We start from the raw sequence: 12778 nt of genomic DNA on the forward strand, positions 1-12778 counted from the left end.
GGCAGAGGTTGCAGGAATAATTTGTCCCAGGGGAAAATGGGAGATAAAAGAGGCAAAAAGAGGGGAGAAAGGCATTCTACATAGGCATCTTTCAAGTTAAAATTGAAACTGGCAGAATATGAAGAAACAGCTGAGCCGTACACAGTCATGGACTCCATCAGCAATCTAAAACATGAGGTTGGGAGATAGTCCAACTCTTCTTCCATACAACCTGTCAAACAATTCATTCAGCTTCTGCAGTACTCACTGAACTGAACAATTTCTCCTTTCTCTATGAACCCTCATCTTTACAGACAAAGCACTGAAAGAACAATTAGTATTACAATACCTTACTTAAAAAAAATAAAAAAATAAAAAAATAAAATTCACAAGATGCTGATAAGGCCACTTTGGTATTCAAGGAAGACCAAATATTGATCAAAATCTGCCTAATTAGCATTAATTTATTTTTCATAAAGCACCAAAACCTTGTCCAACAGAAAGTTCTGTAGCATTTTAAGCTATTATCCCTAAATCTTTCCAAATATTTAAAAACCGAGTTTGCTCTTCAAACTTCATCACTCTGCTTTCACACAAATGGAAATATCTGAACTGATAAACCATAATGGATGTTTCAGAGACAAATGGATATGGGCATTTTATGCTATGTGTAAAAGCGAAGATATTCAAAGTCATACAAAGCCTATTTACTCTCAGTACTGATGCGCACATTAAAAAGTATGCCTTTAAAAAGGCCAAACTCATGATGTTCAAAACTCAATCCTCTTGATGAGTATATTATCTCTGTTCTAATTATCAACTAATGAGTAGCAGAACATAATTGAAAAGTAATTCAGTTATATATGTTTTGTGTTACTATTTTTTTTATTTATCATCCTAGTATGATTGACAGACAGAAGGGCATTTACACAGAACATAGGAAATACATGTTCACCTGCAGCAGCTTGACTTGTGCCTGCACAGCCCCTGACTTGAAGCATCAGCAAAAATAAAGCAGAGAACAACACTATGGAAATCTTACTTAGATGAATGTGAAGAAAAGCCTTGATATTGACTGCAAAAGTACCATACCTCAACATACACGGGCAGGGACATTGTAAAGTCTGAGAGAGAGTGTGGAAGACAAACCATGTAGAATAAATCCTTCTCAGAAACTAAGGAGCGGGCTTGTTTAGAAAAGTGATACAAGTTCAGTTGATCTTGCCAACAAGCTCAATAGATAAATGCAGTCCTCCAGAAAGACAGTATACACAAATAATATGCTGTGATGTCAGTGACAACATAGGAAATGGCAACTGTGATTTATAACTCAATCAAGAACTTTATGAATGAGGGGTGGAGGAGGGAAGGAGAGAAGAGGAGATAAGAGGAGAAGGGAAAGATAGAAGGAGCGGAGGAGAGAAAAGAGAAGAGGGGGAGGGGGAAGAGGAAGAAAGAAGGAGAGAGGAGAGAAGGAAAGAAAGCTGGGATAGAGTGCTTGCATTAAGAGCCATTTTTACAAGAGCGAGACCAGGAAGGAGGGAAAGGAAGAGAAATATTGTTGTACCTACCAGGATAGCCTCCAACATAAATGGGATTATTTGTATCTGCAGATGTTGACTGGATATAGTGATTATCAGTTTGGACTAAATTCCCATCAATTATCAGTGAAATGTGATGTTTGCTTTTGTTTGCTTGAAGCTTGTGCCATTTTCCATCACACAAACTATTTGTGCCTCTTGGTTCATATGTAGCTGTTATTCTGCCAGCTCCATTGTTAACATGGAATAAAACCTGTATAAACAACCAGATGCCAATAAAGATATAAAGTAAGAATGCATGAACTAATTTGCGTAGATAAAAGCACAATCATGCTGGTGCAGAGACTTCCTTCTGAATAGATGTTTGGTAATTATGCAAAGTTAATGTTTACTTTGATGGATAGAGTGTGCTCTTATTGAAGTATATTTAAAATCAAAGTTTAAATCTATCCATGCAATGTTCCATGGGGTCAGCTTGGATAGACTTCCCTTGAGACTTCAATGTTTCATACAAATAAAAACCAAGCAGTTTTCTCACAGAAGCTGAGACTTCAGATATGAAAGAACATCCACTGTATCTAATTGAAGAGAAAGAACAGACAGAAAGCACTTCTCATTGTCAATACAAGTATTGATTTACTTCATGTATATATTTTTCAAAGCACTAGACATTTCCTCAACTCTGTGGTGAGGATTAATATGTAAATATTAACTGAAAAAGCATGTCCCACAGAAACAGTGACATTTAACATTGTCTCTAGCTAGGAAGTTCTGAATAAAAAATGAGCCATTTCTGAGAAAGGAAATACTTAGAGCAATAAAATATACATTTTTTATGCAGGAGATGAGTGGAGAACTATGTATTGATTGTTAAATGGTCTATGGCACATAATGGCCAGTAGAAATAGAGAGTGAGTTAATTGCTCATGAATATTGAAGAAGCAATTACAAAACAGTGTGCTTTGTATGTGCAATGTGTTTATCAAGGATAAGGGTAGCTCTATGGCAGAAAAAGTATTAAGCTATAAGGAGGGTATATATTTGGTCTAACATCCAAGGTGTGTAGTACAGGAGGTCACAGTGGCTACAGGCCAACATAAATTACACAAATTAAAAAGGAAAAAATGTTCCAGTGACTTCTGCTAATCTCACATTTTATCATATGAAGGTGATGAGAAACACTGAGAAGGAAAGTCTGTCCCATACTACTTCTGTGGGGATTTGGTTCAGACATTTTACCTCTACCATATTTCACTGGTGTCTATTTAGCGCTACCAAACAGTTATAGCCTCCCAGTTTTAAGCAAGCCTTGTCAAATGAGCATGCCAGCACAGGGCAGCCTACCTTGCCATTTACAATCTCCAGGCCAATGGCATCAACCTTAGCACTGCTGACTCCAAGGAGAACACCATGTACTGCTGTTGTACGAAACTCCAGTGTGATGTTCACATCAGACCGCACTTTGTAACCTTCTCTAACTGAAAAGAAGTTATGAACTTTTAATAGAAGACTTGCAACCTGCGGTACAAAGTAGAATCCATTCGTCATCATTAAAAGACCTAAAAAGCTTGCTAATTACTTTGGTGGGATGCAACCTTGTGGAAAGTACATTTTCCAGAGTTTTAATTTACATTTTATACTTGAAAAGGTAAATTTCCAAATAAGCTTTATTTCATTCATGTAGATTGATTAGATTTTATCTCATTTGTAATAAACAGTAAAGAGCACAAACGTAATCATTCATGTTACTTCAAAAGTCCCCTGCCTCTCTTGTCTCCATGCCCTTTTAACAGGCCTTAACATCATGAACATGGATATACTTCACTGAAGAAAGAGACAACTGATTTCCTTCTGAATGCTAGAATCATTAGCTCTTTAATTGGTGGAAGGTAACCATTTGCAGAAATGACCACTTTTGCACTTCAGTAAAGGGACTCAGAAATGCATATGCAGGGCATGCACTCTGTGTGAGTCAATTAAATACACACAGTTCCAGAAAGACCTAAAAAGAGTACGTTTTCATTAACATTAATTCAGTAAGGTACCGTTTTCATTTAATGACACTTACCAAGAGCAACAAAGCCACTCCCATCAAAGAAAGTACCATCCTGCACTGTTACATAGCACTTATTCACAGCAAAGAGAGAGACAGGGCTCTCATTGTCCAGTCTTTTGTTATTAATAGTCATGTTACCAATGCAGGCAGGAATACTGTGAGTCACCTAAGCATATTAAAATATAAGAGTTAATGTGTAATACAAACTGCTGCAATGTTCTCTTAGTGATTCACCTGATGTTACTGTAAATAAAAAAACTCTCTGAACCAAACACAGCAGGATCTAAAACATTTACGTAATTCAATTTCTACTATTACCTATACTTATATAAGGCTACAAATGTACATAATGTCTTAAAATAAATATTGTTTAAAAACACTCTCTACAATAGTTAGGGTTGGAAAGGACCTTAAGATCATCTCATTCCAACCCCCCTGCCATGGGTAGGGACGTCTCACACTAAACCATGTCACCAAAGGATCTGTCCAACCTGGCCTTGAACACTGGCAGGGATGGAGCATTTACCACTTTCTTGGACAACCTGTTCCAGTGCCTCACCACCCCCACAGTGAGCAGGGATACACCCAACAATTAAAGGCATTCCAAACATGCTTCATCAAATTAACAAGTAAATAAAAATTCTGTACATTTTACAAATACACATCACCAGAATTCTATTCAGGAAAAAGATTCACTAGAATTTCTCCCTATTATGATTTTCAGAAATTGCTGATTGAAAGCATTAAAATATTTGTTAGCTCCATTACCCAGTTAAAAAGCATAGGTGAAAAAAGTATGCCCAGGAATTAAGAAACATTGCTATCATAACCAAAATCCTCCCTGAGATAATGGGCTGCACAAAGAGTAAGGTGACAAAAACCTACCCTTTAAAAATATGTGTGAAAAATATGTTTTAATCTCAGACAGCTAAACCCATCCTTTCAGAGATAATTAAGGCACCTAATTCCAATTTGAATGCAGTAGGACTTAGGTACCAAAATGCCTGAGATTTTCGGTCATATTTTATTTTATATAATGAAACATAGGAATTTATATTCTTTGTTCATTTTTAACAGAGAGATTGAGAGAAAAAAAATCTATTAAGGGCTATTACTAGAACACAAGGATACAAGATCTAGCTAGAATCACTAAGCCATAGAGAGCTGGAAAGATTTATCTGGTAAAGGGTTATTACTTTCTTTGTTGTTTCTCTCCTAAGTACTTCTTTTATGCCCATCAGAGGCAGGACATTGAATTAGATGGGTTTGATGCAGTATACTCATTCTAGTATTGCAAAATATCAGATGCCCCTACACCCCAAAACTTCTTACATTTCCAAGATTCTTCGGCACGTAGTCTAAGGGGAGTCCTCCCACGTAGAGTTTCCCCTCCACATCCAAAGTGCTACCATCTCCCAGAGCGCTGACTGCTACTAATTCCTGTCCATCCACAATGATTATACCTTTTCTTTTAACATATTCTGTCTTTACCTGGAAAAAAATGAGAGCATGCAGACATAAATCAGTAAGCTGAATCTGTTACCTAGTCATCATTTGCCACAGAACTAAGCAAGACAATTTTTAATGCCTAGATTGCTTTGACATGCTGTACTAAGGCATCCTCTTGAAATTCTTGATGAGGCTGAGGCCATTTCAGAATGCAACTGAGCAGCTGAACTGCTTCCTTGCCTCCCCAAGGGCTGACAACGATTGCATGCTGTCCTATATAAGTTTTTTTCACTGTTTTAACAAACATTATTTAAAGCCATCAGTTTATTGCCTTAGGATACGAGTACATGAGTTTGAAGAGGGAAGTACTGTGCTGGTCTTCTACAATTATTGTGCTGCCCACCAGCGAAGCCATCTCACCTCTCTGAAGCACACACTCATATGCTGTAATTTTATGATGGGGAGTGCTGAATTTGCTATGACCAACAAGCTTTCCGGTTCTGTCCCACCTTCCTTCATGCCCCTATGCCTTCCTTACACTAAAACAATTACTCACATGCAGATGAGGGTCTTTATTTTAAGTCAGCTAGCCATTTATTCTTTCCTGGCTACTTTTAGCTGCATTCAGAATCCTGAACAGATTTAACATGAGGTTTCATGAATGTTTGCATTGGTAAGGGGATAAAGTAGTACAAGCAAGGTGATAGAAGCAGATGGCAGAGAACAGAAAGAAGTGCTTCTTTCAGCAGCAATGCATACTATCTTAAATTGGCTGTAGAACTATGGCAATAATCACCCCCAGCTGTGAAGTGGTATGACTCAGCCTTAATCTCAAAAAAAGGCTCAAGCTCATGCTTTTATGTCCTGGGTAGTAAAGGTAGGTCAGCTCTTTTATGGAATCTGTTCATCTCTTAAAAAGCTGATAGTGTGAGTATGAGTTTTACATGAGTATATTTAATTTTAAACATGCAGCTGTAAATCCTGGAGCATACTTTTCTTCAGGAAAGGCAGCAGAGCTTAACTGTGATATCTCTCTCTGACAGAAGTTCACATCTGTTTTCTTTATGTAAGTTTTTGCTGCTTTTTCTTCTGCTGATTATATATGAAATGCAAAAAACCACTATGCTGATTCCTTAGGCACCTAAGAGAGATGGTAGCTTTGCATCATCAATCACTTTGTCCCACAGAAGCCACTTCCTAGAGTTAAGGCTTCAGATATGGACAAGGGAAGGCAAGCTTAGCATCCTCACCCACCTTAAAGAAAAGTAATGTGGTCAGAATTGCTTTTAAAATTCATGCACACATCAGTTATTTTTCATGAAGCAAGCCAGAGACAGCAGCAGGTCAGCAGCTCTGAGGAACTGGGTCAATAGAGGCTGACACAGAGTCTTTGTACAGGAGGCCCTGAATGCTATGTGACACCTGCAAGCTGCAGCCATAATTTCTCCTCAAAGTTGTCTTATGCCAAGTACTCCCCCTCCAGCCTCCAAATTCTGAATGCCTACCTTTTCCATGTCGCACCAACAAAGGAAAGGAAAAAGTGCTTCCCTGCTAGTACTAGCTGCTATGACATGGTCATGTATTAAGCAGCATGTGGGAGAAAGGAGAAACTCTGCACCCATAAATCTCTTTCACCCTCTCAGGCAGTTGCAGGTCTTTGGTGGCATAGTGCACAGAAAGCTCTCTGTGTGGAAACATAATTTCTAGACCTCTGTGTTGGGTTTTTTTCTGCTGAAGATGACTGTTATTACACAGTTGGATTTCTAAATAACCTGAGACACTTTATGATAGTTGGATGCTGAAATTGATGCATAATCAATGAAAACTTAAAAAGGAAATAATTACATTCAAACACAAGTTATCTGAACGGTTTCGTGACTGGGTTAAAACCTGTTTGCTGCTGTAAAACAGAAAGCATAAGGAAAGGCAGAAAAAAAACATCCCAGGATCTTCAGGGAAGAGGAAATGGAGTACCAGATTGGTGACTACCTACCGTATGCCATTTTCCATCATTGATAACAGCAGGGTGAAACGCTACCGCTTTTCCTTTGCCTAGATCAAATGAGAAATAGAGCTGTCCCCCATGAAGCTGTAGGGCTGCATAATCAACCTGGTTCTGGTGAGCCATGTAGTAAATCAGGCCACTGGAGGCAAAGGTTCTGAGATTCAGCTGGACAGAAAGTCTAAACAATAAAAATTCAGTGTTACTGAAAGTATTTCTTCTGCACTGATACAAAGCTTTTCTTGAGGCAGAGAACAGCCTTCTTAGGAAATGAAATTTATCATTACAAAGGTCAGAAAAGTAGAATTTGCATTGATTCTAAGCAAGTATGACCCATAATATATTTCATAATAGAAATCAGTGCTGTACCTGTCAGAGACACAAAAAGGGCTTGCCAGAGTAAGCTGGGCTTTAAGAGGGACAGGCTCAACTGCTCGTGACTGCAGGCTTGCCTACTGCCCCAAGAAAGGAATGAATTCCAGGATAAGGGGATGGCATCCATTACTATTAGCCAGGCTTGCTGGGATTTAATAGGCAGACTGAGAACAGGAGGCAGCATAAAAGGTAGAGGAGTTGATTAAGCCATTTATTATGGAGACACTAAGTTCAGACTACATAGCACCAATTCTCTGCAATGTCCTTATGTTCAATAATTAGAACATAAGAGCTAGAAGGGAAAAAACAACTCTTTTCTCAGTCCCTGCAGAGGCTTCCTGAGTTGAAAGAAGCATATGCAGTCTGTGTTTTGGGGACCTTGTTGGGAGCCTCTCAAACGAGTATGAGTGGCAGAGGGGCTATTGCCTATTAAGTCTCAACAGAATTAGTCTCAGTAGTCTTATCTCCTTCAGTGACCTGGGGAGTGAAGCAGACATGGAAGGTGCAATTGCAGAAAATCTGGTGAGCAGGGGGTGAGATGTATCTGTATCAGTCACAAGAGCAGGGAACAGCTGAGCATTGTATGTGAAAAAATACTTCCAGAAGGTGGTACCGTGGGGCTTTTAAATCTGACGGGGGAAAAAAATGTGGAACTTTGACCATGAATTAAACTCATGACCAAACCTGGGAAAGACATTAATTACACTGCAGTTGTAGTGATGCCTTCTACAGTGAGGAATCCAAAGAAACCTGAAGTGAGTGCCATACTAAAAGCTGGTAATGCAGTGATCACTCATGAAAACCATCACTGCGCGTCTTGTAACTCAATACAAAGTAGTACACTGTGTGCATGTGTGATTCAGGATATACTCACTTCTTCCTGACAATAGACTGATTGAAGAGCAGTGTCATATGGCTGCCTTTGGCAAGTCCAAACTGATGGGCACCTTGAACATGATCAGGTAACTCATCTTTTGCACAAACAACCTGTTAATGAAAGGATTTTATTAAGAACAGTAGTATCAGGTGGTGACCAGCAAGTGCTGAATGGCAGAGCTTTGTAAGGAGCAAACCTGAACCACACAATAACCACAAAGTATACAGCAACATCAATTAGCTAAACTCCAATCATTCTGAGCTGTCCTTAGGCTCAAAAAGAACTAGTCCTAATGATTAAGCTATGCCTCATGGACAGCACTTGTCTTTTTTGAGAAATGTTTGCAGTTTGAGAAGTATTCATTCACCATTTGTCTCAATTAATAGCCCTTTTGATAACAAATGCTGGAAGACAGAGTACAATTTCAGAGTGAAAATCTCATGGACTCGGTAGAAATATTCTCCCATTTAGTGAAGATGCACATTTTTGTTATGATTTGGAAGATGGAGAGCTGAGTAACAGAGTATGAGCCAAAGCTATACTTTAGCTGTAAGAAGGACAACTTAGTTCTTTTTATAGCCACAGTTGTATGAAATATATAAAATCCTGCTTTCTGTTGCCACAGAAAAAATTATTTCAGGATGCTTTGGAAACACTTCATTATAAAGATGTGCAGCTGCAGAAGGAGAGAAGTAATGCTTCCATCTCCCCTGGGAACAGGGTCTGTGTGAGAGGAAACAGGTGCCATGCAAGCTGCATTCAGACACTGTGTGTCTCTGGAATGGTTTCTACCTCCTCTTTTGACACAAAGCATGTGTGACCAGGAAAACGTGAATGCTGAACTGCACAGCTAATACAAAACTCAGCACAGAGACACTTTGGTAGGAACACATGAGATGTAATAATTGCTTCCAAGTCTTTCAGCTGGAGAACTATCACGCCACTTGTCCTTTTCTTTTTTAGTGTTGCTGCCTGAACAATGTCAAACCTAACTACATTTCGTTTCCAAAAGGTCATCAGGCTGTTACAAAGGTTTCTATCACAGTGTTTCTATGAGAAATAATAATTTCAAATTCACATCCCTTGAACCGTTCTGTACCACAGAAGAAATAAATATACACTGTCCATACTTTGAAAATTCTCCACAAAGCTAAAACACATCTTCTTGTTGAACACTTTCCTAGAAGAAGTAATAAAGCTTTGCTGTAATACATACTTTTTTTGTGTCTGTAAGAGGCCTCAGGGGAACTGGCAAAGCTCGAAGTTCAGGCTGAATCTCAATGTCTTCTGGTATGGCTGGTTTAGGCTTCTCTGACAAAAAGCAGCTGTCCATATCCACATGTTCATACTTCATGGAAGTGGTGAAATACAAAAGCCTGTATTTTAAAAAAACCTACATTTTAAGAGGTGAAATTCAAACTCCCTACATTCACCAAACACAAGGAGAGTATTCCACAGAGTCTTTGACTAGTCATGGGAGAAAGGGAAAGACCTGGCATACTGGAACAAAAAGACTGAGAATTGGCAAATAATCCACCGACAGAACAATGTTAATAGACAACATTTTTGGAAAACTATTCTGTCTGTAAATGCAGATGAAGCCTTCATGGAGACAGTTACGTTTTGTGCTGTGTCTCTATACATACTAAAGACGTTTTCAATGCTATTTGGATATGTACGTAGCTGGTAATATCCATTTTCTGCCTGTTACAATACCCAGTGCTTGTCTTAGGTTAAAAACCAGGCAAATGGATGTCATGCAAGAAATTACAAACTATAATCAATAATTACTATATGATGTTTTCAAAACCAGGGCAGTTACCCTTCTGACTTACTCCTTGTTAAAAATTATATTGCTGATACAGCCAGAAAAGGAGCCAGCCATTTTTAGCCCTGAGATGCCCTCTCCTGCTGGAATGCCACCAGCATAGAAGTTGGAAATATTGATGGGTGTCATTTCTGCTGATCCACCAAGCCTCAGTTCTACAGGGTTACTTTCATCCACCTGTACAGTTATGATCCTGAAAAAGATAGAGCAGGAAAAACATTCAACAAGGGCTCTAGACATTCATTTTCAAATGAAAAAGCATACCTTTCAGCATAGAAAATGTCCTGCTCTAAGAAATAGAGGTTTCATTACTTTGATAATCCTTTCAATGTCTTAAAACTAAAAGACCTTCCGCTTACACAGTTTTTAACATGTGAAGTTTTACAGATTTCTTTCTTAATTGTTTTGTTAAGTATCTCTCAAAATTATTTTGATAGTTATATTTTTTCTGATACTATTTGGTATACTTTACACAAGTGGCCCAAGCTTTCTAGAGATTTTGGGAGCTTTTAACTATAACTTCATCAGTGGCTGTATGCTGTATACAATTACCATGTAAATCAGAACACCTGCATTAACAGCATAAAAACACAGCCCTAATTATTCCACATAATGAGTTAGCAAAGGCACTTCCTCAGAGAGCGCAATGAACTGACAACAGCATATAACAATTAAACAAGTAGTACTCTTTTGCAGTCACATGTACCTCTTATTCCGGATTAGGATGACAGAGTGTTCTTGTCCATCACTGTATGTTCCATGAGCAGACTGAAGAACTACTTTCCTAGTACTTGCTCTATCACCAGCATTAACATGCACTACAAGATGACCATCCATCAGCATGATGGAAAAGAAGGGCTGTGGATTTAATCAGAAGATTAGTTTTTAACTATAGTTCAATTTCCTGTCACTCATTCAATGTATAAATGGAACATATTTTGGAAAAAAATACCTCCAACTTTGTTGTAAACAAACTTTTAAATGAAACTCAAAGGCTAGAAAGCATTGTACTAGTACCTTAGACTGTAAAGCCTTCTAATGGAAAACCTGAGAGCTGGAAGTTTCTTTGGTCCATCACCCTACTCATCCTCTTAGAGGAAGAGAGTAAGAAAGGGGCAGGTATTCCTGCTAAGATGCTGTCCTTGCATTCCTGGAGCTCCAAAACAGCCCACAAGATATGAGATAGCTGTTTATCTCAAATCCTCCATTAACTACTTCTGACTAACAGAAGCAGAAGGTAACTTCTCTGCATTTCATGTGCAGTTTTCCTCTTTGTTGCAAAAGCATTCTAGGACCTAGTAACCATACCAGATTTCAACTGGTCCTTCACCTTTCCTCAGTTACAATGAACATCCTCTGCTCCCTAACCTTGACTCTGTATTTGAACTTTCCTAAGCCAAATATTTTTTTCTTTCATATTCTTTGCAAGTTACAGCCATAAAAACCTGATGATATTGCAAAATAAAAATGGCAAAAACAAAACAAAAAAATCTTTCAGTACTTGCCCAATGTGCTTGTCTACGTCGTCGCTTTTCCAGTCCCCTGCTGAGTCCAGCAAGGATGATGCCACTGCTGTTCTTTGTAGCAAAAGTTGCCATCAGTTCTGATTCTGGGCTTAAGGACTTCGGCACCAACTCAATATATCCATTGTTCAAGATGTTAACAGTACGAATAGGCTATTTTATGGGGAAGAGAAATAATTACTGACTTTGTCCTCTGCAAGAAGAACAAAAAAATTCAAGCAGAGAACAGATTATCTTAAAATCCCTAGATTCATCACTATAAACATCACTATTCATTGTTCAGTAACAATAAAGATCAAATCACAAAACGTAAAGTCTCCTACCTCCAATACACAGCCTTTCCTTACTCCATAAGAATTTCTAAGCAAGTCAAAGGTTGAACGGGATATTTCCAGATTCTTGATGCATCCTACATACCTTCTACTATTAAGACCTTTCCTGAAATACAAAACATGGTATTTTTTTTTCCAAGGAGTAATATTTGGAATCTCCTGGGAGAAGAGATTAAGTTCTCTTCAATAAGAAAAAGACAGGCCTATTCAGAAGACTATAGTCAACCCAGTTTAAGTGGAAACAGGGGTAAGTTGGGGTTTACTATTAGCAGATATTAATTCTGATCTTAAAAAGAGTCAGTTAACACTGTCCCCAAATGGAAATGTATACAAGTGTGTAGTACTGTGTTGCCAGGCCAGGTCATTTTCCAAAACTTCAAGATGAATATTCAGCCGAAATGTAATGGCTGCTGTGTGAGAGGGTAACTGTAGAGGGTAACTTCTACCTAGTAATTCTTTTGCATTTCTTAGATCTGGAGGATGCCTAATTTGGGTCAAGGTTTAATTCAGAGAAATCTAAAGCTATTCTACCATAGTCCCTTTATGGCTGGTATGCCACCTAAGATTAACAAGTCTGCACCTCCGTAATAACTGCACAGAGACTAATATTGTTCTGGAATTTACCTTATTGTCAAGAGCATGCAGACAGCTTAATTAGATTTCTTGTGCCATGTTTTAACTTGCAAAGTGAAGCCAGTAGAAGAAATGTGATTTTACAAGTTTAGCAGGGATGTGCAACAGAAAAAGTATAAACAAGACATGCTAATAAAATATCTATTTGTAATGTATTTTTTTTATCTGTTGGCAATTACTTCT

At 38.3% G+C, this 12778-nt stretch overlaps 1 protein-coding gene across 1 annotated transcript in view; it reads right to left on the minus strand.

Annotated features, from left to right (window-relative positions):
- Positions 1 to 12778, minus strand: part of LAMA1 (laminin subunit alpha 1) — a 79405-nt gene that overhangs the window by 1665 nt on the left and 64962 nt on the right. The window contains exons 51-61 of the mRNA XM_005153483.4: positions 11954 to 12068; positions 11613 to 11783; positions 10814 to 10965; positions 10115 to 10300; positions 9496 to 9655; positions 8277 to 8389; positions 7019 to 7208; positions 4909 to 5067; positions 3589 to 3742; positions 2865 to 2998; positions 1551 to 1773 (exon numbers count right to left, since the gene is read on the minus strand). Of these exons, the coding sequence (XP_005153540.2) occupies positions 1551 to 1773; positions 2865 to 2998; positions 3589 to 3742; positions 4909 to 5067; positions 7019 to 7208; positions 8277 to 8389; positions 9496 to 9655; positions 10115 to 10300; positions 10814 to 10965; positions 11613 to 11783; positions 11954 to 12068 (1757 nt within the window). The remainder of the gene's footprint in view (positions 1 to 1550; positions 1774 to 2864; positions 2999 to 3588; positions 3743 to 4908; positions 5068 to 7018; positions 7209 to 8276; positions 8390 to 9495; positions 9656 to 10114; positions 10301 to 10813; positions 10966 to 11612; positions 11784 to 11953; positions 12069 to 12778) is intronic.

This window comes from Melopsittacus undulatus, chromosome 1 (genome assembly GCF_012275295.1).
Source record: "Melopsittacus undulatus isolate bMelUnd1 chromosome 1, bMelUnd1.mat.Z, whole genome shotgun sequence".
NCBI lineage: Eukaryota > Metazoa > Chordata > Aves > Psittaciformes > Psittaculidae > Melopsittacus > Melopsittacus undulatus.